Below are 25,740 nucleotides of genomic sequence, written 5' to 3' on the forward strand. Positions count from 1 at the left end.
ATGTTGTTCCTTGATTTCAGATAAATTTGCAGTCCTGATTTTTGTGCTCCCTAGCCCTCACAGCAACTTCCAAGGTATTTAGCGCTCTGTTATCGCACAGTGGGGGCTGAGGAAATGCAGGCCCCTCTTGCGAAGGGCATGAGAGCCACGGAAGAGTGGAGGGAGGCTTTTGCTTCGCTGCGCGTGTTTTGTTGTTGTGTTCTTAATTGGAGAGTCTAGAACACATTATAGCCTTGAGAGACGGGGTAGGTTGGCAGGTAGGGAAGCAGGACAGGAGTTGAAGGTGGAAGGGGAGGGGATGGGACCCAGGGAAGAAGTTCACATTGAACAGGAGGGAGAAGGACCCTTCTAGTCTCTAGGTTTCCAGGCTGGGAGTGCTGAACGTAGAGGGCACCTGTATTCTGGTCTCTCTGCCCATCAGGGTCAGGCAGCAAGGACCGAGTCACCAAGAGTTGGCAGAGCAGTCAAGAGCAGACGTCTCAGACTTGATGTAGCCCTGAATCACCTGGAAGCTGATTCTGAAGGTCTAGCATGGGGCCCCAGATTCTGCATTTCTAACTAGCTCACAAGTGATACCCATGCTGGCCCAGGGACCACACTTCGAGTAGCAGGGGTTTGGAGAATTGGGAGGGGAAAATGGATCACGGACAGTAATTCTTCACTGCCAAATAAACTTGGGTCTGAACATAGTTCTTACTGGACCAAATGAAAAAATTCTGAGGCCCATCGAGAAAGCCCCGCAGGTGACAGGGCTGCCCCTCAGAGGAGGGCCCGGGTCTCTGCTGCACCTGGGTCCACTTAGCACGCACAGGCTTGAATGTGTTTATTGAAAAGTGAGAGGCAGGCAAGTGTCAGGAAGAAGGAAAAGCAAGAAAAACTACCTTTCTTCTTTTATAAAAGGGATTATCAGTGGCTAATTCAAAAATTGTAGAGTAATGAAAACTACATCAATAATTTTCATAATAATTACAGTCTTTAGTTTTACCCTTGAATGTTTTTCTGGCAATGTCTGATTCAATTACCCTGGAAAATATTATTATGCTATTTCAGTTTTCCCTTGAGACTTGAGTCTAAGACCAGCTTGCTGATAAATGTTGCTCTGGGGGAGCTCATGGGCTGCCATTTACAGGCAGATACTTGTTAGGGAGCCCCTGACCTGGTTTAGGTAGATTAGTGATTCTCAGCCAGGGAGGATTGTACACACACACACACACACACACACACACACACACACACACGCTCCCCTGAGACATCTGGCAATGTCTGCAGCTTGGGTGCCCCTGGCATCTGGTGGGTGGAGGCTACGGATGGTGCTCAACATCCTACACAGGACCCCCCCCCACCCACCCAACAAATCGTTATCCAGCCCAAAATGTCACTAGCACTGCTCTTAAGAAACCCTAAATTAGATTAAAAATACATTTAGGAACTAAAAAGTACTATTGGTCAGGACACCTCTCTAAAAAGTACTATTGGTCAGGACACCTCTGATTATATGTGACACCAAGTCTAAGTAGTTGTAGACAACAAGGGAAATTTATATTGTCAGAAATATTATTTAGCAAAACTAGTCTACTGTAACGACAGCAACAAAAAGCCCAAAAGAACAAAGTTTATTTCTCTGGTCACATTCCTTGTAATTGATGTGCACCATTACAAACTTCATTTCTGTGTTCTTTCTGTCTGTGTTCATCGTAACAATGTGCCTGTATTGCTTATTACGTGTCTGGCGTTCATCTTGACATTTATAAATATTCTCAGTCATCATAATAACCCTATAGGGGTAGGGACTATTATTTTTCTCATTGCGCTGATGAGAAAATCAAGACACAGAGAGGTTAAGTGACTTGACCAAGGTCACACAGCCAATAAGTTATAGAGCTTCAGGGGGTGTTAAACATGAGTAACTTTCCGTCATTCATTCTTTTCAACATGAAAGATGGCCATCGGGGCACCTCTCTCCCCACACAGACTTCCGGTGTGACTCCACCCTGGGATCAGAGCCCAGAAGGGACAGAGAATGATTTTTCTAATCCTTCCCCTCTCACTGGGTCTGATTGCCAAGGGAATGATTCTCATCCATCTCTTCTACCTGTGGGACTCAGATGTTCTCAGAAGCACCACAAGCCACCTCTGGGAAGAAATATGCAGAGGTGCCGATGGGAATTACAGTTGGTCCCATGGGGTCTATTTGAAACAGGAATCAATGGTGCAGACACAGACAATGGATTTAGAGCCGTTTCTTCTGACAGTGACATTTGGGATTTAAATATAAATTAGAAGCTGTAAGGCAATTCCATGTGTGAATTTGTACAAATCCCTTGTAATGAAAGGAGAAGGTTTCTCGTGTCCTTATTTGTACTGGGGCATTAGCATCAGGAGCCTAACCAAGTGTGTCGATTTTCCTACCGCTCAGGAGATTAAAGATGTACTTTCTCTAGTTAGAAACAGCTGCAAGGGGCACGCACGGAGCAGGGCTTTTTCTCCGTGAGCTCTGGGGTGTCCATCTCATTTCTGCATTAAGCTGAGTGATACCGCATGCAAATAGGGGAAAGGAGGCTACTTGAAGTCGGTTAGTCAAAGGAGATAAGGCGCCCATAGATCCCCCTTCTTCCCAACCCCTCCTGCCATTCAAAGAGGGAAGCTTCATTCTCAAATATTGCCTTTGCTCACATGGGAGGGGGCAGTGAGCTCTGAGAAGCCAGCAAACAGTACATGGCCTCATGTGTTTAAAAGGTTCCACCCAAGCGCTCTCTGCATGTTGGTGAATGACTTAGATCTCCACCGGATTACACACAGAGTCACCATGTGACCCAGCAATTCCGCTCCTAGGTATCTGCCCAAGGGAATGAAAGCATCCGTCCACATAAAAACATGTCCATGAATGTTCAGAGCAGCATATTCACAATAGCCAAAAAGTGGAAACAGCCCACATGTTGATCAATGGAAGAATGGTTAGATAAAATGTGGTCCATCCATGCTGTGGAATATTATTCAGCCAGTAAAAGGAACAAAGTACCAACACAGGTTACAACAGGGATGAACCTTGAAAACAGTATGCTAATTGAAAGAAGCTAGACACAGAAGATCACATATTGTGTCGTTCCATTTCTATGAAATTTCCAGAATGGTAAATCCATAGAGACAGAAGGTCGGTTGGTGATTGTCAGGGGCTGGGGTGGGGGGTGGGGGTGAGGAATAGGATGACTGCTTAATGGGTACAGGATTCCTGTTGGAGGTGATGAAAAAGATGACCTCCAGGAGATGCCCCTGTGATTTCATTGGCAAATGTATTCCGTCGGCCCGTTAGCAGCTCCTATAGACCCCTGGAGCAGAGAACTGTAAGAAATCTCAGGGGTCCCACCAGTGACGTTCTTTGGCACTCCCAGCACCGGCTAGGACCCACACACGCTAGAACAGGTCACAATGATCTTTTTAAAGTTCGATCCTAACACTAGGAGGGGGCCTTCGGAGTCATTTCAAGCAGCTGTTCTCACCTCTTGGCCATTCATCAGAACCATCTGGGGGAGTTTTTAGAAATGCAAATGCCTAGGCCCTACCCAAGAAGAATCTCTGAATGTGGGACCTCAGATCATGAGTAGTTTTCAGGTGATTCTAATGTGCAGTCAGCATTAAGAACTCCTGCTTTGCCTGATACCCTACACCTCAGATAAGCAAACTTGGACTCAGAGAAGTTACAGAATTTACCCGTGAGTTAGAGGTAGATCAGAACTTGCCCCATGTCACTGAATTTTCCACACCTGTAAATTTGCAGAATTGCATAAACCAAATTCTAAGTCTTTAGAGCAGACCATGCTATTGTTCCTAAAGAAAAGTCGTTCTTCATCCAGATTCAGATGTTTGTGTCGAAGGCGTATCCCTGCAGAAAATCTCTTTGCTTCTCAAAATTAAGCTATTTTTCAGTTATCTCATCAAATGTACAAACGTGTTTTGCCTTTTCTTTCATTTTTTTAAAAAGAGAAGCTCAAGCGAAGGAGAGATATTAATGTCAGATGAGATAAAGTTTCCACACCGGGCATGTGGAGAAAAAAGAACGCACGCATATTTGCTCCTTGGTTTTTATTTTTCTCTCACCATCACATGTAATATTTATTTCATCGGTTCCCTAAGGCAGTGATTTTCAAACTTCATTTCAGCAGCAAAACTTTTTTTTTCCAAGCAAAATCTTAGACAAGAACTCTAATATACAAAACGGATAAAATATATCTAGCAGATTCCTCGGGCAGTTTCAGTCTTTCTTGTTTAGAGGAAAATATGTGGTACATTTGTGGGACTCCTGCACCATCCCTCAAACACTGTTTGTTCCAGGGAACATAGTTTGAGAACCGTTGCCCAGCTGTATTATTTTTCTGGCAGTCTTCAGTGGCTGTGTGTTCTCATTTTGTTTTGAGGACAAAAAGATATGTTTCAGTATTTGAGTCTTTTCTTCCTGAAAACTCCCTTTTTAGCTGCAGTATGCATCTGTAATTGGAAAATCCGAGGAGCTTCGGTAGGCGAGGTCACGTGGAGGAAGAATTGCAAAAACAAATTTGGTGGACCATCGGGCCCCCAGCAAGCCAGAACCTGGCTGGGCATCTTCCTCCAAAGTTGGGTACCCAGCACCTCCTCTGTGTCTGCAGCAACCATGGAAACTCCTCCTAGGAAATGAATCAATACGGAAGAGAGTGCACTGAGTGGGGAGGGGAGGATAATTCCTGCCGGAGCACGAAGTGAATATTGTTTCCCTCTCTTGCCTGTTGGCTCATCCCCCGGCACCTGTAGAGCTGGGAGGCTGCGTGACACTTGGTCTTTCCTCTCGTTGGAACAGGACCCCAGACGCAGCCCTCCAGGCATGTGGCTCTCCTCCCGGCCCGGGGCTCCCTGGGCTGGGGGGTTGGGGGTCACATCCACTAGGTGGCGCGTGCCTCGGCTCTCCTGGACCGAGAACCACACTGCCCGGCATGCCAGCGGCTCTGGAGAGTCCTCCCCCCTCAGGCACATGTTTCTTTGTCATCGAGCTGCTATTCCTTATTATCATTGAACTGTTTCCACCTTCAGCTTCTCTGTTTCCTCACCTGTTCAGTAACATTTAACTGAGAAGACTCTCCTAACCCGTGGAGAAGTCTAATAGGCCAGTCTCTAACTGTCCTTTACCGCGGCTATAGTTTTAGTAAAGCATCCGGCACAAAAGAAAAACACAATAATTGTCAGTAGAAGAAATTAATGTTAGTTGGATCAGGAGAGGACCTTGATTCTGTTCTCTTAAAAAGAGTTTTTAACTTTTAGCGACAAGCAGTGAAATCTTTACAGAGGCAGTGATATGTCCGGGATTCGCTCCGAACAGGACAGGCATGGGGAGAAGTGGGTGCTTAGATGAAGCACATGGGGGCATAAGTTGAAAATCTTTGAAGCCTGATGATGGCACGTGCGGTTCATGACTTCATTCTGTCTGCTTTTATAGCTGTTTGAAAGTTTCCATAGCAAGATGTAAAGGAGAAAAAGAAAAAAGATTTGAGGAAACATCTGTGAAACCCAAGTCTTCATCAAAAGGACCACATTTACGTCCTGAGAGAGACAGACATCCATCCACCACAGCTGTTTTCCCAGGGCTCCATTAGTTGCAAGGAGTAGAAACACAGTCCGAGATCAAGGGTGCTTCCTCATCTGTGTGTCTCTGAGCGCCCCCAAGGTCTCCTGGGTTTTCTTTCAGTGCGTCCCTTCTTTGGCTTCTCTATGCATCTATTCGTTCATGTCCAAATGACAAAAAATGGCCACTCCATTTCTCTTCTACTCAGAAACTTAGGATTTAAGGACCCTTTGCCCTCTGATTATATAGCCTGTATCTCTCTGAGTTCATATGCTTAGAGAAATCATCTGGTCGTTCATGAAGCAGCCAATAGATTGGTGACTTGTGAGTCCAGTGCCACTTCTGGGTCCAGTCAGCTCTGGCAACGAAAGCTGGGATCGTGTGGTACAAATGGCCCTCTAGTAACACTCTTTGCAGCAGGAGCTGGGGAAGGTATCGTTTCCTCAGATGTTTTATGGATACAGGCACCGTGAGCTAAATCTCAGAAACGTTAAGAGTCTTCAGGAAAGGAAGACTGCCCTCCACCATTACAATGTTGTCATCTCTGGCGTGTGACGCACAATTCAGGTCACTTTCCTTTTTCTCAGTGAGAATAGAGAAAAACTGGTCATTCTTCTTATCGTGAGACCCTCCAACACATGTACACTGTCATCTTCTCCCCTCGGGTTGTATTCTCTAGACAAAAATGATCCCAAAGTTGAATGTCTAATTATAGCGTTCTCACTTCATGAAAGAGGTGGTGTTGGGCATTTTCGGAAACAGAGACAAGACCCGTCTCACAGTTGATAGGCTTACGCCCCAGGCTGCCTGCGCTTCAGAGGGCGGGGAAGTCTCTACTCACAGTTGCCGGAAATCCCAGCTCTAGCATCTGCTTTACGTCTTCTCTCTGTGAACTGTCTCCCATGGGCGTTGAAAACCAAAGGGCTGACACCACTCTTCATTTTCAAAGAGAAAATGATATTTAGAGAAGAGAGAGTGTTGACTAGATGGGAAATGAGTAAAAGATGCTCACCAATGTCTGGGGCCATTATGGGCTGTTGGGTTCCCGAATGGTCCCCTCCCATCTCGGTATTACTTCGGGGCCTGTCCATGCACATCCTACTGGGACATGGCTAGGGAGGGACTCAGTAGGCACAGTTGTCTTGAGGGCTAGCTGATGAGCAGACCGTGGTTCTCAGCCAAGTAACCTAGAGTCCCTTGTGGGACTCTGCTGTTCATCACTTCTTAGACATAAAGCCTTCTTTAAAATACTGAATAAACTCTATACTTACTAAATTTGTTATTTAAATATTATCTATATTATATTATGTGCACTTTATATATATAATTACATTATATATATATATATTTTTGTGTGTGTGTGTGTGTGTGTGTGTGTGTGTGTGTGGTACGCGGGCCTCTCACTGCTGTGGCCTCTCCCATTGCGGAGCACAGGCTCCAGACGCACAGGCCCACCCCCCATGGCCCACGGGCCCAGCCGCTCCACGGCATGTGGGACCCTCCCGGACCGGGGCACAAACTCATGTCCCCTGCATCAGCAGGTGGACTCTCAACCACTGCGCCACCAGGGAAGCCCCATTTTATATTTTTATATTATACGTATTTTAAATTTTTTACATTATATTACATATATATAAAGTACACATAAACATTAACTGTAAGATGAATTAAAATGTCCTCCTATGTTTTCTTCTAAAACATTGATTGTTTTACCTTTCACAATTTCTGTATGGTGTGAGGTCGGGAATCCAGATTCTTTGTTTTTTCCACATGGCTAGCCAGTGGCCCCAGCACCATTTATTAAAATGACCATTAGCTGTAAACTAAGTCATGTCCAAACATAGATGCAGCCTGGGATGAATGACAGTGGACAAATGGTAGAAAAGGAATTGTGTGAGCAAAGCATATGAAGGAAATGGGGTGATCAGGAGGGAGTGTGTCAGTCTGCTGAGCTGTAAACCCGTGAGGGGAGAGAATAGTGTCCCTCTCATTTACTGCTGGACTTCTTATGCCTGGCAGACCCCCTGCCATGGAATAGACATTTAATGACTATTTATTTAAATGAGGTGTTGCATCTTTCTACCCCAGGATGACTCCTAATCATAGATAGAAGGAAACCAGATATCTGATGCAGCTATCCCTTCTAAATGTGCGTGTGATAAGTTAACATCATTTGTCTTGGTGATAAAGATCAAGACAAGGATATGCAAGCTTGTGAGTGTCAGGAATACACGACTGAAGAGCAAAGTGCTTCTTCCACACCCACCAAGGGAAATAAGCTATCTATACAAGACAACCACAATGGAAGGCAGACTGTGATAAAAACAGAGAGTCACATCCTCCAATTTATTAGTAAGTATTTCATATGATACAGAATGAAATCGATCATCATCACCAGTGCTAACAAATACTGATTCCTTACTCTATGCCAGGATCCTTAAATGTATGATCTTATTTATAGCACTCACAGTTTCTACCCATTAGGCTATCAGCAAGAAATTAGATTTTTCCAACAAGCTGCATCGTTTATGTAAATACAGACTCATGAAAGTGCTTGCAAGTTCAGTTTCTGATGATGTCTCCCTCACCCTTTTATCCTCACAAATAGAAACTGAATTGTGTAAAACTTTCCGGGACCTTATCTTTTAATTTTTTCAAAGCCAGGGCCCAGATGACTGTATCCCAGCTTTTCAAGTTCAACATCAATTCTCCATGAAACCCCAGGGTTGGCAGCTCATGAACCTGGACTCCAGCGATCAAGCAGGCAGGCTTGCATGTGTCCTGTCCCTTAAAGTCATCAGCTGTCACTTCTGCCCCACCTGTGGCTTTTAGCCTGTTGATCGTTATCTCCATCTTCCAGGTTAACCTTAATGACCAACTCTTTGCTCTGTGAGGAGCAGTGTTCATTCTCAGTGTAAATTAAAATGCAAGTCCCTCTTCCCCTGGTGATGGATAACCTTTATGTCAAGTCCAAGTAGTCTCTTCCTAAATGTCCATCACAAAATTCACCTCACCTTGGCAAAGAAAAGAAAATGAAATAACTCAGTTCTGAATTGAGAGGAGAGAGCCAATGAAACTCAATATGTCCCAAGCCAGTCGCCCACACTGATGGTGTAAAAACACGTTTTGCATCTCGTATTTGATTTGCTGCACAGTTTAACAGAAAAGTAACTTTATTTTTTTCCAATTAAATGAAGTAATGTTACAATCCGTAATTCCTCCTGCTCTAGCATGGTAAATTAATGTCTGTCTATTGTTTTTAAATCACAGAGTGAGCATTGCTATAGAAATATAAAATGGTACTGTTTCATTTTAATCTACTTAATTTTCCATTCTTGAATTACATAATGGGGTTAAACATTGAATAGAATTAATAGAATGAGTATTTAATTAAGCCATAATGAGTTTCTAAATGGATGCTCAAGGAAACTGGCTTTATAGTTTATGCAAGAATCAGATAATGGTCTTAACAAAGACTATAATAATTGTATTGAATGTTTTCGGTATTTCAAGATTTTTTTCTGAATTCTCCCAGGAGTAGATTTAAACATAATCCAGTTCCTTGATTAGACCTCACTTGGCTCTCAAGACAAATTCTAAATGCCTTTCCCTGGCCCACAAGGCTGTGCATAATCTGACGCAACTCTCCTCTGGAGTCCAATAGCAAACAGTTCTCCCCGAGTTCTCCTTTGCTCTCCAGCCACACCCACCTCCCTCTGGTCCACAATTGCCCCATGCTTCCTTCACCACTGGCCTTTGCACCTGCTGTTCCAGATGCCAGGAAGGCTCTCTCCCCTCTCGTCTCACTGACTCCTCTTCTTTCAGTTCTCAGGGAATTCTTCCCTAATGACCTTCCCTAGACTGGGTCAGGCACCACGCCCTCTCACCACTCCCCTCAAGCTTCAGGCTCTCCAAGAACTATGTTATTTCTTGCCCAACACTTCACATATTTTTATAATTAAACATATGCCATGTCTGTTGTCTTGTTTACTAGTGTATCCCTAGAATTTATTGTTTTATTTTTCTGTTTTTTAGAATTTAATACTATATCATGCGTGGTACACAGAAGCCGCTTGACAAGTATTTTTTGGCTGGCTGGCTGGAATATGGATGGATGGGCGAATGGGTGGATGGATGGAGGATGGATGGAGGACGGATAAGTGGATGGAAGGATGGATGGATGAATGGAGGAGAAATAAATGGATGGATGGGTGATGGATGGTAGGTAAATGTGGCTGTGGACACATTACTACATCTAAGGGTATATTAGGGTCGTAACGCATGCTGTGAGAATTTCTAAAACATTATCACCTTCCCGTTCCACTTGGACTCATTTGCCCACACACTGAAAAGGTATTCTGCACCAGCCTCTTGGTTGGTGTCATGAAAAGGTGTCATGGGAGAAACTGCACAGGCTTTTCTCACCTATACATGGCCTAAATATTAATTTTACAAATTCATGCATCCATCCAGAAGATCTTCATGTGTCCAGCACTGTGCTGTGTACTGGGGACCAGGCGCCATTAAAAAAAACGCACTTTTTAGGGTCAAAGAAAATTTTAATTCTTTTCCTCACATCAGGGGGGAAAAAAATGAAATTTTTAAAGCCTATGAAAATCAAGTGTGGTAGGAGGGACCAACAAACGTAACGTACGCAGTGTCTTCGAAAGTCATAAGGCATCCCTGCTGGAGATGTTCTGGAGAACAAGGGAGGTCAACCCATCCCTCCTGCCCTGCACCGTGCAAGCAAGTGGCAGAATCAGGCATCCGTCACCATGCCAGTCTCTTATTCTCACTCCTGTAGAGCTTCATCCCTTCACATTTCCCCTCAGCCCTCGCCTTTGATGCCAGGCCCCACTTCCTATTTTAAGACCATTCATTCACTCAACAAACACCTACTGTGTCCCTTCTATGCACCCAGCATCATGCAAGGGGTGGAGAGAAAGCCCTGAACAAGACAGACACACCTGGAGCCTCCAGCCTCCTCATCGTGATCTGTTCTTACAGTGTCTTCCTCTCAGCAATGTGACATTCACCTGCCTTGACAAAGTAACTTCTCACCTGTGGACTGGATATAATGGCATTCGTACCTGACTGATGGTTTCCAGCATCCTCTAGTCTTAGCACTCCCAAACCCACTGAATTGTCTGCCTGGTGTCCCAAGGTACAGGTGTCAGAACAGCCACAGGGACAGGTTATGAGCTGAGGTGTGCTGTGATCAGTAGGGACAGAGAATCAGTCCTCTGTCTCTGGATCACAGCAGGGGGTGGAGGACCGGCCTAAGCAATGGGACTCTTGAGTGGGCATGAGTAATAGAACTTGTGGAAAGCAGACGTTGCTGGAGTCCAGGAGATTTGTATCTGACCTTTGGTCCACTCGAGAACTTTGGACCAACCTCTTCCTTCTTTCTCTGTGCCTGTTTCTTTATCTGCCACCTGTGGGATTGGATAACACATGTGTCCCACTCCTGGATGCATGGCAGACAGCAGTAGCTGATCACAGCTCTCCTTCCTGCTGATCCCACATGCACTGCAGGCCCCTCCCTCAGCATGGGACCCAGGCAGCCTTGCAATGCACAAGGGCAGGCTCTCACATCCCTACTTTGGCCCTTCTTGACCTTGAACTCTCATGCTTCTCTGTCCAAACTACGTATTAAAATTATCTGGGCAGGTCAACAAAACACTGAAACCCACGCCTTACCCCAGACCAACTGAATTGGAATAGGGTTATTTTTTTTAAAAAAACAGTTCTTTTAAAAAGCCCTCCAGGAGATTCTAACAGGGCTGGGATCCACCAGTGTAGATTTCAAGCTCAGGAATTCCATAATTTTTGTGATGAGGGGGGAAAGATAGAAGTTAGGCCTAACTTAAACAAGAATCAGAGGAATCAGGTCAAAATAATTGTCTCGTGGAGCTGTTTCTGTGTGACAGTATCCTCCACTTCCCCTCACTCCAGCTCCGTTCCATCCAGTGCGCATGTTCCAGGAATTCCCCAGCACCGCTTGTAGGGAAGGGAAACGGCTCACCCAGGTTTGCTGAGTTGTGATAGACAGATTAGTTCCTGTCTCCCCCAAGGCATCAAGATTATGGCTTGTGATTAATGATTTGCAAGTGAATTAATCAGCCACCGCTTTTGAAACGTCATTTCTCAAATTACTTGTCTTTGAACATAAGGGCTTTCTGACATCATCTTACTGTCTCTAGATTCTCTTTCCTACTAATTGAAATTCCAGGATATTTCTTCTTCTTCTTGTCAGCTTATTGGTGTTACTTGTGTATAAAATATTTGCAAACAGATTACTATTCACCAGTAGTGTATCAGAGGTTAGCACCAAAACAATACTGTATGCTTCCAGCTCAAAGCAATGTGCTGATGATGACTCGTGAACTTCTCTATCTAAGCTGATCTTTCATTTATTGATTTATTTTTCACCACACCTACTTGCAACAGATATTTGAGATGTGTCACAATAAAAACACAGGTACGACAAAGCTCCAAACAATTGATTTATATGTTACCTTAGAAAAATGTTTTCTCCCTTTTAAAGTCATGCTAGGTGTGGGCAAGGGGTGGGAGGGATGAAACCGGCTTCCTTCACTAAGGAGGATGCTACAACTGAGCAGAGGCTCTGGAGTCAAACACTGGGGTTCCAATCCCCGTCCCTCCATATATGAGCGATGGCGGTGTGATTATCTGGTTACCTTGTCGTTTAGGGTGGGTGAGGCTGTAATAGGGGCGGGGCGGGTGCACAGCCGTTACCACGCAACCGTTACCGCAAGACCTTAAGCACAGGAGGGTTAGCAAGAGACACTTAGTGTGGCAGTTAAGAGGTCGCTCGGCCAACGGTCCGCCCGGGGTGGTCCTCCTGGCAAGAGGTAAGAGGTGGATCTCCGTGTGGTAAGAGGTGGATGGGGGCCTTCTCCCTGGGGCCCTCCAGGCCCTCCCCGGCCTCAGGCGGTGGGTGAGCTGGGGGGGCCCAGGACAGGCTGGGGGCTGTGTCCCGCCGAGCTCCAGAGCCCTTGCCATGGCCGCCCACTGGCTGGGCCTGGGCCTTGAGGCCACGGGAACCTCTCTTCCATCCCCTCCTCTGCTACCTAATGGCGGTGGAGGTCTCCCTGGGTCCCTGGGACCCGGCCTGCTCTGCCCGAACCTTTGGGTGGCCCAAGGTACCTGAGGGCCGGCTGGGTCGTGGTTGCCTGGCTCCCTCAGTGATGACGGCTGGGCAGGGTCTGGGGACCTGGCCCTGAGGGCACTGCCAGCCGGGCCTGGGCATTGGTGGGAGGACCCAGCCTGGGTGCTGGACGAACGCTCCTGGGCAGGGTAACTGGCCCCCGCGGGGACCCCCTCCTCTCAGCCAGGGCCTGGACCTCAGAGGGCGAAAGTTGAGCCTTGGGACCTTGCCCTTACTTGTCAGAACAGAGAGTAACATTTGTTTCAGTGGAGGTTTACAGGAACACCGTGACCCGACGGTGACCTGACCTCAGGAACGAAGGATCTGACACCAAGAAGTGTGCAACAGCTAACCATGACCCTCCCTCACCTTTCCTGTGAAAGGGCTTCGCTGAAAGCTTTCAGGGAGTTCAGGGTTTTTAAGGCATGAGGCATACATCTCCTTGCCTGGCCCTGCAGTAAACCTTTCTCTGCTCCAAACTCTGATGTTTTGGTATTGTTTGGCCCCACTGTGCGTTGGGCATACAGATTTGCATTCAGTAACAAGGCTACAAAAACAAATGCAAACAAAAATGCGTAAAGGCTCAAACTCAATACAAGTTTTTTTCTCATTCAACAACAGTTCGGGACGGGCTCCCACCCACCTCCATGTGGTGACTCAGGTACCCAAGCTCATTCCCTCTTGTGGCTCCACCTTCCCCTTGGGTCTCCTGGTTGTCTGCATCCAGGTAGATAGAAGGAAAGGGGCCAAGAGAAGAGGCACAGCTGTTCTCTTAACCCTCCGCCCAGGTGAACCCAGGCCAGCCCCGGCAAACATCACTTCTGCCCACATCCTGTAGGAGAGAATTCAGCCTCATGGTCCCGCATAAGGCTGAGAGAACCTGAAGCATAGCATCTGTTGGCACACACGGCTTCGTGATCTTCCTCTGTTAGTCTCTATTATTTAATGAGATGGTGTGGGTAATGTGCCCAATACCAGGCATATGGTCAGAGTGCCATCAGTGGTCTTCACTATGATTTTTTTTTCCCCCAAAATAGTGACAGTAACGGTCTGCTTTGTTTGCAGTTTCAAGCCACAGTCGAGGAAGGAGCCGTGGGAGTTATTGTCAACTTGACAGTTGAAGACAAGGACGATCCTACCACAGGCGCGTGGAGGGCCGCCTACACCATCATCAACGGGAACCCTGGACAGAGCTTCGAGATCCACACCAACCCGCAAACCAACGAGGGGATGCTCTCCGTCGTCAAAGTAAGGGTGCTTCCGACTGCCCCTCCCTCCTCGCCCGAGCACCCAGGGCCCCAGGTCGAGGATAGACCAGCCGCTGTCTCCTCCTCCTGGAATTAAAATGGGAAAAGTCTTCAGCTTAGGGGTGTGCTTGTACTCTCATGGCTATAAAACCAAGTTGTTCTACAGGTTCTGGAAAACCTAAACTTCCTTGTAACCTTAAAAAAAAAAAAAAACTTAATTTTTAAATGAGATTCTTCATATACTTGATAATGAATTATCAAAGATATGCAAAAATGGGACCTGTGAAGGTTTTCTAAAGACCCATGGTCAGATTGTGCATTATTACAGTTCTTCTTAACCTTTCTTAGTAGAGTCTCAGTTACTGTCAAACACAGCATATAATTACACACACGGGATGCTTCTCCGTGTGAAACCGCCTGTGAGCACTGCTGCCCAGCAAGCTGACCTCTCTCTGCTACAGGGGGACCGAGAAGGAAAGTGACAACAGTGTAACGGGAGGGCTCAGAAATGTGGGAAGGAGGGGGGTGGCAGCAGAGCATGTGAGGCTGGTGGTCCCCGTGTCCTGGAGGAAGGGATCTGGGAGGTTCTGGGAGAGCTGCTGCCAGACCAGAACGTCCATCGGAACACAGCTTCTTTTCTGGTGGGTGCAGCAATTTGCCTGGAAAGCAGGGAGCAGTCGTGTTTATAGTAATCGTATTAGTGGACCGAGCAGGAACGTTGTTACCTACTTCCTGTGTGCCGTTGGCCAAGATGCTTAATTGTTTTCTGGGCCTCGGTTTCCTCATCTGTAAAATGAGGATGATGGTACAACCCACCACTCCAGGTTGTTGTGAGGAGTTCACAAGCTAATATGTGATTGGCACATGGTGCCTGTGTTTGTTTCCTGGGGCTGCTGTAACAAATGACCACAGACGTGGGAGCTTCAAACAACGCACATTTAGTCTTTTACAGTTCTGGAGGCCGGAAGTCCAAAATCAGTTTCACAGGGCTACAGTCGGTGGGGCTGGTTCCTTCTGGAGGCTCCGGGGGAGAATTGACTTCCTCGTCTTTTCCAGCTTCTGGAGGTCACCTGCATGCATTCCTTGGCTCATGGCCCCTTCCTGTATCTTCAAAGCAGCAACCCAGCATCTTATCTCTCTCTGACTTTGACCCTCTGCTTCCATTGTCACACCTACTTTGACTTCCTGCCTCCCTCTTTTTTTTTTTTTGTGCAGTGTTCTTTAATTTTATTTATTTATTTGTTTATTTATTTATTACTGCATTGGGTATTCGTTGCTGCGCGTGGGCTTTCTCTAGTTGCGGCGAGCGGGGGAAACTCTTCATTGCGGTGTGCAGGCTTCTCATTGCAGTGGCTTCTCTTGTTGCAGAGCATGGGCTCTAGGCACGTAGGCTTCAGTAGTTGTGGCACATGGGCTCAGTAGTTGTGGCTCGCAGGCTCTAGGCATGCGGGCTCAGTAGTTGTGGCGCACGGGCTTAGTTGCTTCGCGGCATGTGGGATCTTCCCAGACCAGGGCTCGAACCCATGTCCCCTGCACTGGCAGGCGGATTCTTAACTACTGTGCCACCAGGGAAGCCCACCTGCCTCCCTCTTTTAAGGACCTTTGTGGTTCCATTGGGCCCACCTGGATAATCCAGAATCTTCTACCCAGCTCAGGGTCCTTAGCTTAATCACATCTGCAAAGTCCCTTTTGCCATGTAAGGTAACGCACGTTCCCGGGATTCGAACATGGACATATTGGGGGCTGGGGTCAGTATTCAGCCTAGCCGCAGGGCCATATAAACGTTCACACCAACAAAGTTCCACAACGTCCCTGGGGGCAGAACCCGGAGCCACTGAGAATGGCAGATCTCAGAGAAGTTTCCGGCTTTCTCCAGAGGATGAGGGGTCTAGGTTTCTCCCTGTCCTTTTCAGAACCTCGTCTGAACTGAGCCCCAAACGTCTCCCTGAAAAGAGCAGCCTCTGGGTCTTCCCAATTCTTCTTCCCTTGCCAGGACTCCCAGGAAATCCTGGCACTGCCCTCCTACATTCAGTGCTATAGTTTCAAAGCTGTGAAAGTCGTAAAAAAATAAAACATAGCCACTGGCTGTTCTCTGAGGCTAGCCCTGTATCTATAGAAGGCATCAGGTAATTTTCCAAACCTGCAGCTGGAAGACAAAGCTTGGGTCAATATACATCCCCGCCATAAACCCTGCAGGAGCACCGTTCTCCCGGCCTGTGTTTGCTACAGCTTGAGGAAAATAAAATAACAAGCAAAGCTAGACTGGAAAAGAGTGTCCTCCTCTCCCCACACTCCCGCTTTGGCCCACAATGCTGTGAGTCTTAAACGTTAGCATTTAGAAGAGTCACCGGGAATGCTAGCTGAAATGCAAGTTCCTGGGCCTGCCCCACACCTGCAGGGTCAGAACAGGAGGGAGAGTTGCCCCAGGAGAACACAGCCTTGTGGACGAGCACTGCCGTAGGACAAGGAATTTCCACCTGCAGTTCCTGGGGAGGAGGTGCCCACAGAGCCTGGGGCCCTCCCTGGGCCTCCATTTTACTAGCAAGTGGACTCCCTTTGCTTCAGAATTGGGATGGAGGCCTCCCCTCTTTGGCTGCCTGCTGCATGAATTTGTATAAAGGGCCTTGAGCTTTCTCTGCTTCTCAGTGCGCCTGAGTTCAAGCCCCAGGATAGCCTTCTGGAGGCTGGCCTGACCATGCTCCCTGGGCTCTCCACCTTGCTAGCAACCCAGTGCAGTAGCTAGGAATGCTTTCAGTTGTACGTAACCAAATGCCAGGCTGATAGTGGCTTAAATAGTCAGGAGAATTTCATGGTCTTCATAACTAGATGAAGGTAGGCCAATCCAGGGTTGGCTGGCAGCTCAAGGTGTCCGAGAGCCAGCAGGTGGCACCACAGATGTTTCTGATGTTTTCCTCATGGACATAAAATGGCTGTCAAAGGCCCGGGCATCACGTCTTCCTTCCTGCAGGAAGCAAGGAGGCCGCCAGGCACATGAGCGAGAGTATATGTGCCCTCATGGGCCCCTCTCTTCTCATTAGGGGAAAAAATGTGTTTTCCGTGGGTCCTCCAGACAATTTCCAATGATGTGTCACTGACCGGATAACACGTGCCCACCCTCAGCTGCAAGGAAGGCTGGAAAGTCTGAATCTTTCCTCTGGGGCCTCTGCAATGAGAGGTGGATGGACATGGCCATGCTGCAGCCCAACCACAAGCAGCTCTGCCCTACCCAGTTAGCAGTCGGCATACGGGAGAACTAGAGGAGATCTCAGGACTGTGTGGTTTCTGAGGGAGTCCTTCCTCCCTACAGGACCGAATCCTAACAATTCTGCCAAATGAGTAGCCGTGTCCTCTTTAAAACCTTCTAGTCAGGAACACCCTTAGTTGCTGTGTAAACCTATTCCAAACTATCAAAGAGTTACTCTTTCAGCTGAATATAATCCACCCTGCATTTTACGTCTGTTCTCTCTTTTGTCCTCAGAGGAGAAGGAAGCATTGAGAAAGCAGGCATCCTTGATCCCCAAACCTGTCACAGGCTTACAACTTACTGTCGGGTCACTTCCAAAGCCTCTCTCCTCTGGACAACAAACCCCAGATTCTTTACCCTTCCCATGAGAGCCAGCTTTTCCAGCCTTGAAATCCTCCAGAACAGTGGTCCACACCCTCTTTTGACACTTGATGAAATATTAGTCAAATTGCATCTCTGTAACTTTATTGGAAGTGTTTTCAATTTCCTCCCGTCCCTGACACAGAGACCCGACACCAAACAAATCACGTTAATCAGGTCATATGCCCGAGACAATGGAGGGCTTCTTAATGCAGCATGACCCAGGGCAGGCCTCGGAAGGGGTGGGAGCAGAGACCCATGTTCCATCAGCTCCTGGTAGACTGGCCCTGGGCATCGCCCCACTGGTGTCATTACACCCAGCTTTGTGCAAACGGAATTAAGCACTGCAGAGGTCCTCCTCTCCGGAAAAGGCTGGACTCTCTCTCTCTCTCCTTCCCTCTCTCTGTGCCACTACTCACATCTGCATTCCTCAGAAGCCAGCATTCTGCTGAGGCACGTCAGCCTCGAACATACCTGAAGAGGCAAGGCAGGAGGGCAGTGGCTCTTCCAGCTGTTTCTACCCCATATTCCTCTTCCTCGCTGTCTTAACAGCCTCTTGTTATTGTATCCGACTCCAGGCCAGCATGCATCATCTCCTCTGATCTTACTACACTCCTTGGTACTAGGACTTTACTGATGAGAAAGCTGATGTGCCTGTGGTCCAGTAGTTGTTCATTAGAGTTCTTATGGCCAGGACTTGGTCCCCTCCCCTCTGGCTCTGGGAGCAAATAGTGCTTTCTACTACTAAGCTGCATTGCTTCCTGTATGAATGAAGTGTCCCAAGGCAGGACAGAGGGCTGAGTCCCCATCAGCATTACTTGTGGAAATACCACCCTGTACCAAAAGCAGTTTATTGTTATCAGCTCAGACTCTCTCATCAGACTCCCTGTGTCGCATCTCGGCTCTGTGCCACTTGTTAGCTGTGTGACTTTGACCAAGTTACTTAACCTCTCGGAACCTGTTTCCTCATCTGTAAAAAGGGTCTAAAATCACCTACTATTATGAGGGTAAGGTGAGGATTAGGTGAGATGATGCACACGGGGCCCTCCTAGCACACAGTTGGTGCACAATGAGAGATGGATTATGTCATGAAAAGTAATGAGAGGTTGTGATGCAGATCAAATATTGTATGTATATTTATACATAATATGTAAATATATTATAAGACATGTGTGTGAATGGGGGGAGCTGTGGGTACCCCACTCATGGGTTAAATTGTGCCTCCCCCCAAAAAGACATTAAAGTCATAACCCCCAGAACCTGTGAATGTGGGCTTATTTGGAAATAGGACCAGTGCAGGTGTAGTGAGTTAAGATGAGGGCATAATAGAGTAGGATGGGCCCCCAATCCAAGATGACTGGTGTCCTTATGAGGAGGCAGCCGTGTGAAGACAGAGACACACAGGAAGAAGGCCAGGTGATGATGGAGACAGGGGTCGGACTCACACGCTGCCAGCCAGGGAACGCCCGAAGCTGGGACAGGCAGGGAGGGCTCCCCTAGAGCTTTCAGAGGGAACGTGGCCCTGCCAACATCTTGATTTTGGACTTCTAGTCTCCAGGACTGTGGGACAGTTCATTCTTTGTATTAAGCTTTGTATTAAGCCACCTAGTGCTTTGTCCCCACAGCCTTAGGAGACAAATGTTAAGATTCCCGTTGCTGTCGGGGCCCTGACCCTTCTCCGCTGCCCCAGCTGCGCCACGCTGTCCTGCTGCTGCTCACCCTGCTGGCCTCGCATCTGCTGCCTGTTAAGAGCCCTGCAGAGCTAGGAAGCTCAGTAAAACCCCACCCTGCCGGCATTTGCATCGTGGTAGAAAATCCAGTTGGGCTAGATTCAGGATTTCATAGTCGCAGCATGCTGTCCTTAACTTTACTTCCAGGAAGATGGTGTGTTCCTGGGAGTTGGTATAAAAGAAACCCTCGGGCCTCGGGTTGGCTGGCTGGGTCTGCCCGTGCTGGGGTGCGGTCGAGAAGGTTCTCAGGAGAGGTGGACGCTCTGTGTGTCCGTCCTGCTCAGGATGCTGCCCGGCAGACTGTCACTACCCAGCAAGCCCAAGGCTCCAGTCCCTTCAGTGTCCTCATTAGGATGAATAACTCTGCTTTCCAAGCATGGCAGCTCCCTGGCCCGTGTTTGGACTTTATTTCACTGGGGTTGCAGATTTGGGGCTTGACTTGGGAAGGACAGAGATCTATGTTAGAAAGGAGGATGAAGTGGTAAATTATTCTTGTGTTCCAGGGATGGAACCACAATATAACTGGGCAGCTCCTAGGTACCAACAGCCTGGTATCTGTCAGCTCTTAAAATCTTAATACTGACCCTGTTGGGAGTTGCTCTAGGTGAGGGCGGGAGGGGCGGTCCTATTACAGCCAGGAAGCACTTCCGCGGTCAGTACTTCCAGTGTGTGTGTGTGTGTGTGTGCCTCTGCATATATATATGCATGTGTGTTTGTGCGGGTGCACTTTCACAGGTGTGGAGTGCGGGGCGTGCGTGTTAGCTGTAATTATCATGAGAGAGAATGTAATTTTGCCTAAAGCTCTCCCAACTAAACCTGCCCGATTCCAGATTCTTACCCCCTGCACCCGGCTCTTTCCCCAGCTTCGCCATTCTCACCTCTGATGCCACATTCCCGGATCCCTTATGACGTGTGCTGCCGTTTCCTTCCTTCTGGTTGAGTGTGAATCACCTCCCTGTACTCACTTTAGTCTCGTCCTCCCAGCAAGAATATCCATTATGTCATGGGTCTGATGAGTTAGCTACTTGTTTTCCCAGGAAACATTAGGAAAATAGCTTGAAATAAGCAGTGTGTCCTTATCTCACCTAAATGTCTCCTCACACACACCTCCATCGACAGGAAATGTCATCACTGCATCTCATGGTTTAGAAAGGAAGTGACTGAGTGAATGTCGTCCATGACCTTCTGTAAGGGACAGGGCACCATATTAATAATGTCTACAATGGGCTTTCCTTAATATCCTCTGATTTAGTCTACACAGCAGCAAGGGAGGCGGTTACCATCAGCCCCTTTACAGAATCACCTGGAAAGGGCCTCAGCAGGGTTGCTCATTGGTGGGACAGTCTGCCATATGTGGGACTGTCCCAGGCATGGCCATGTATCTGGCATCACTGTCCCCTGCCCAGAAAATGGCCACAGAGCTGCCGAGTCATGGGGACAAATAAAAATCCCCCCCCCCATGTTTTCCAGTGCCCTCAGGTGGGGAAGGGCCATGCAGCTTAACCCCTTGTGTGTCAGCCTCCCGAATCCTCTTCTCTACATGACACCCTACTGGAAGAATGTGCACCCCCTGGAGCCCCCATGAGTGCCGGAGTTGTGAGGTCACAGGCTACCGGTGGGAAGGCTTTTAATGTCAGTGCTGCCAGGGAGTCACCTAAAGAGATCTCACAACAAAGGATCCAGGTGTCTGAGACTCATGTAATTGTTGTAAGTTATTTCTCAATCTGAAAAAAGGAACAACTTCCATACCTAATTTTGTATCTGTATGTTTCATACTCTTTTTCTTAAAGAGTACCCCAAATTGCATCAAGCTTCTTAGCCCACAGGACCTGGATCCACCCCTGAGTGTCCACACAGCTCGGGGACTGTCAGAGGCCTTTGTGCAAAAGCACCTGCCCTTTGTGGCAGACCCGCGTGCTGAGCCCTTCTCTCTGCCTTTCAGCCTCTGGACTATGAGATTTCTGCCTTTCACACCCTGCTGATCAAAGTGGAAAACGAGGACCCGCTGGTGCCCGACGTCTCCTACGGCCCCAGCTCCACAGCAACCGTCCACATCACCGTCCTGGATGTCAATGAGGGTCCGGTTTTCCACCCAGACCCCATGATGGTGACCAAGCAAGAGCACATCTCCGTGGGCAGCGTGCTGTTGACGGTGAATGCCACAGACCCTGATTCCCTGCAGCATCAGACCATCAGGTGAGTGGGCGGCTGGGTAACCTGAGACGGGAGGGAGGCGGGCAGCAATGGCTTTTCTTTTCTGGTTGCAGGGTCTGTGTTGTCAGGAACAAACTACCATTAAATTAAACTTGTTAATGATCTGGGTGAGCAGGAAGTTTGTGTCATAATGAAGAGCTGGCGGCTGGTGGCACCAGGGGACCAGGCTTACTAGGTGCGGATGTTGCCCCTGCACCTGATTCCTGGCAATAGACTAGCCCGGGAGGAGAGTAGCTCCAGGGCTGTGTTCTCAAATGTCCAGAGGGGTCTGCTGGTGCCAAGCACAGTGCGGAAGGGACAGAGAAAGGAGCCGCCACATATGGCCCCTTGCATCTCAGACACCTACTTTATCAGCTGCCACAACGTGATGAGAAACGCTAACTCCATGTACGGTTAAGGGCATTAGGAGTCCAGAGAGGTTCAGTAACTTGCTCGAGACTGCCCAGCTTACACTGCCCGGTAGTGGAAGAGATTAGGATGCAACCATTGCAGTACAGTCTGCAAAGTCCATGCTCTCTGCTAAGTGCTCTGGACTCTGAACTGTCAGAAGGGAAAGGAGTAGACGTTGCCTGGTACTTGGAAATGGACCATCGGGGTTGGGTTTTCCGCTGATGATTGGCAGGCCAAAAAGAAGTTCAAATTTTCAGTGTTCATTTCTTAAGCTCTGTCCAGTACTTCAGAAGAAGGGGTTTTCATAATGAGATTTAATTAAATGGTCATTATCTACAGTGCATCTCATGCTAGTGGAGATGAGATGCCCTCGCTGGTGCGACGTTTCACAGTAAACACGTTGACACGCAGGTCCAAATGCGCGCTTGTCTCCGCTAAAGAAAGTAATTAATCTTCCGCTTCCAAAATCTAATCTCTTCATACGAGGTACCGATAACCAAGTATTAGACGCACTTCAAATGAACATGTCTTATTTTCCTGATTTGAAACACCTGAAAATGTGCCGCTATCTCCGCATCAGCCACAGGACCGTGGAGCAAGGTAGCAGAAGTTATTTCCCAACCCAAAAGGGGGATTTATTTTTACAACAAAACTTTCTGAAATGCCAGACAAACTAGATAAAAGTACAAAATAATACCAAATCCTGTACTAATGTAAATCTGAAGTAGCCATTCTTTTTTTTCCTTTTCTCCTTTTTTTCCCCTTTTCCTGCTCAGTATCTGGCAAAGGAAACATATAATTTAAACATCAAAGAGAAAGCTTTCCTTAAGTACTTAGATCTGGAAACCTGTAGGTTAACAGACTGTAAGGTAGTTGTACAAATTTAGGATGTCTTTAGGGGAGCTTAAGTGTTGATTTGCACTTCTACAAAGAGGTGACTCCAGGGTGGATAGGAAATGGATTTAAATGGGGTTGATGTTGCTAAGCCTGAGGCTGTGCCTTTGTTGGGTAACTTCGGATGCTGCCAGACATGACAGTGTTAATGTGATGGGGAGAGGCTGAGGCAGGTGTCGGGATCTGGGAATAGAGGTACTACTTAGGTGGGACAGACAGTGGAAGAGTTGGGTCTCTCAGAGTTCTTTGTTTAAGACCAGCTCTGGATGACTTAGGCAAAAGGGAGAATTTGCTGGAAGATTCTACACACAGTTTATAGAATTTTTCCCAACTGGTAACCACTAGTTTTTTCTCTATACCTGTGAGTCTGTTTCTGTTTCTTATATACACCTCTTTGTTTTCTTTTTTTTAGATTCCACATGTAAGTGATAACATAAAGTATTTGTCTTCTCTAATTTCACTAAGCATAATGTTCTCTAGGTCCGTCCACGTTGTTGTAAAGGGTAGATTTTCATTCTTTTTAATGGCTGAGTAATATTCCATCGTGTGTGTGTGTGTGTGTGTGTGTGTGTGTGTGTGTGTGTGTGTGTGTGTGTGTGTGTGTGTATATATATATATATATATATATATAAAACATCTTCTTTATTTGTTCATCTGTGGATGGGCACTTAATTTGCTTCCGTATCTTGGCTATTGTAAATAGTGCTGCTATGAACATTGGGGTGCATGTATCTTTTCAAATTAGTGTGTTCTTTTTTTTTGGATGTATGCCCAGGAGTGGAATTGCTGGATCGTATAATGGTTCTATTTTTATTTTTTTGAGGAACTCCACACTGTTCTCCATAGTGGCTGTACCAATTTATATTCCCACTCACAGTGTACAAAGGTTCCCTTTTTTCCACACCCTCTTAAGAATGTATTACTTGTGGTCTTTCTGATGATGGCCATCCTGACAGGTGTGAGATAGCATCTCATTGTGGTTTTGATTTGCATTTCTGATGATTAGTGATGTTGAGTAGTTTATAGAATTGAAGAATATGTTTAGAACTGGGCCAAGATAGCACAGGAATTTGGGCATTGTTGAGTCTCTAGGTAATGGGCCCTGATGGGCTGGCACTGCAGGACCTCACAGGGAGAGTGACCCACCTCCAGCCACTGTCCACTCTTGTGTCACTCAGCTCATGGTTCACATGCCCAGCGGCGAGTCCACTTTACCTGAGCTGGAGCCATGCACCCCCGACTCAGGGCATCTTGACAGGCAAGAGAGATGATGTTCCCAGATGTGGCTGCCCCTCTTCACCCCCACGGCAGGCAGCTAATTGAGAAGGAGGCAGGAAATCCCATCTGGCAAGTGGAGTGTGGTGCTTGGAACATGGCAAGCGGCCACGGATAGCAGCCCCGGCAAACTAAGTCGGGAGACAGGAGCCTGGAGAGGGAGCGCATGACTGGCAAGAGCCAAGAAGACATTGAGGGGCCCCAAGCCAGGATCTGCGCCCTGGAGAACAAAGACCGGCTGCCGGAACCGGGTGACGGTGCTCCTCCATTCCATCTCGGGTGCAGCATCAGTGGCGCCCACTGTGAGAAAAGGAGATCAGAGAAAGCAATTTGTAAATTACGAGATGTGAGACTTGGTGGTAAAAAGCAGGAGCATAGAAAGCTCTGAAGAGCTTCCTGTTTCTACAGTTGCTCATTACAGCTGTGACCCTCAGTCACAAGTGGCCAGGACCCATCTCAGACTTTTGCCAAAAATGCATGTACTGGCCCACAAAACTGAAAATGAGGACGAGGACGTCCAGCATGAGAATTCAGGTGCTCAGAATATGTTCTTTCCCCACCTCTTGACTCTGCACTTGCCTGGGTTGGCTTCGTCCTCAGCCATATCTGTATGGCTGTAGAGAGTCAAGGCCTCCAGCAATGCCAGTCCTACCAGCAGAAAGAGATCCTTCCTGACCAGTAGTATCAATACTTGCCCAAGGGCCAGGTTTGCGTCTCACTGAGCCAACTTGCACACACACCTGTCTCTTGACCCAGAATGGCAGGAGGATGGGGTGTGCCCGGGGCTAGTCCTGGTGCGTGGGCCCACCGTGGACCCAGCATCCAACCATAATGAACTGGGCTGGTGGTTTCCCATAAAAATGCAGAAGGCTCTTCCCAGAAGGTGGGAATGGATGCTGAGTCATCAGGGACCACGGAGAGCCACTGTTGGCCAATTTCAATGTCACGAGTCCCCTCAGAAAATACAGCTGAGGTGTTTCTGTGGCCGTTTGCCTAAGAGCTGTAACATTTACAAATGGGTCCGGCTGAGCAGTGTCTGGACAAATCACTTTTCCAGCATTGAAGCAAAATAAATGCGTGTGTATGTGTGTATGTGCATGTGCGTGTATGTGTGTGATGCACATTTCTCTCTCTGGCCTGACTCCTCAGACACATTCCTTCCTGCTGGGATCCAGAGTTGCCCAGAAGTGGCCCTCTCTCAGCCTGGCACTGACTGGATCTCCCTCTGCCCCTTCCCTCTCCCCTCCCCTCCGCCCTTCCTCTCCTGGTGCTGGTTCTGAGCCCATCAAAGGCAGGGATAACATCCCTGACACGTTGAGCTGTTGTCCCAGGAGCTCTTCAGGGAGAAAAGGCTCATTAATTATCTGCAGCCTTTGATCCTGTACACGATAAGCACTGTCCCCGATGGGCTGTGTGTGCAGAGGCTGTGCAGGGCTGAGGGGAGGGGCCAGGCTGGGACCTGGTTTTCTAATAAACCGCACTTGGCTCCCCGGAACTCTCAGAAAGACACGATGACCTTGTGAGTGGTGGTGGTGGTGTTGTCTTAATGATTCTTTGGGGAGCAGGCATTGGAAAAGGGAGGAACTGAGAACTCCTATTTTTATCTCAAGGAGAGCTCTGAGTTCAGC

General features: G+C 47.6%; 1 protein-coding gene across 1 annotated transcript in view; it reads left to right on the top strand.

Moving 5' to 3' along the window:
• Nucleotides 1-25,740, top strand: part of CDH13 (cadherin 13) — a 1,031,132-nt gene that overhangs the window by 903,593 nt on the left and 101,799 nt on the right. The window contains exons 9-10 of the mRNA XM_082677069.1: nucleotides 13,824-14,006; nucleotides 21,282-21,535. Coding sequence (XP_082533195.1) covers nucleotides 13,824-14,006; nucleotides 21,282-21,535 — 437 coding nt within the window. The remainder of the gene's footprint in view (nucleotides 1-13,823; nucleotides 14,007-21,281; nucleotides 21,536-25,740) is intronic.

Source organism: Grampus griseus, assembly GCF_964374135.1.
Source record: "Grampus griseus genome assembly, chromosome: 19".
Classification (NCBI taxonomy): Eukaryota; Metazoa; Chordata; class Mammalia; order Artiodactyla; family Delphinidae; genus Grampus; species Grampus griseus.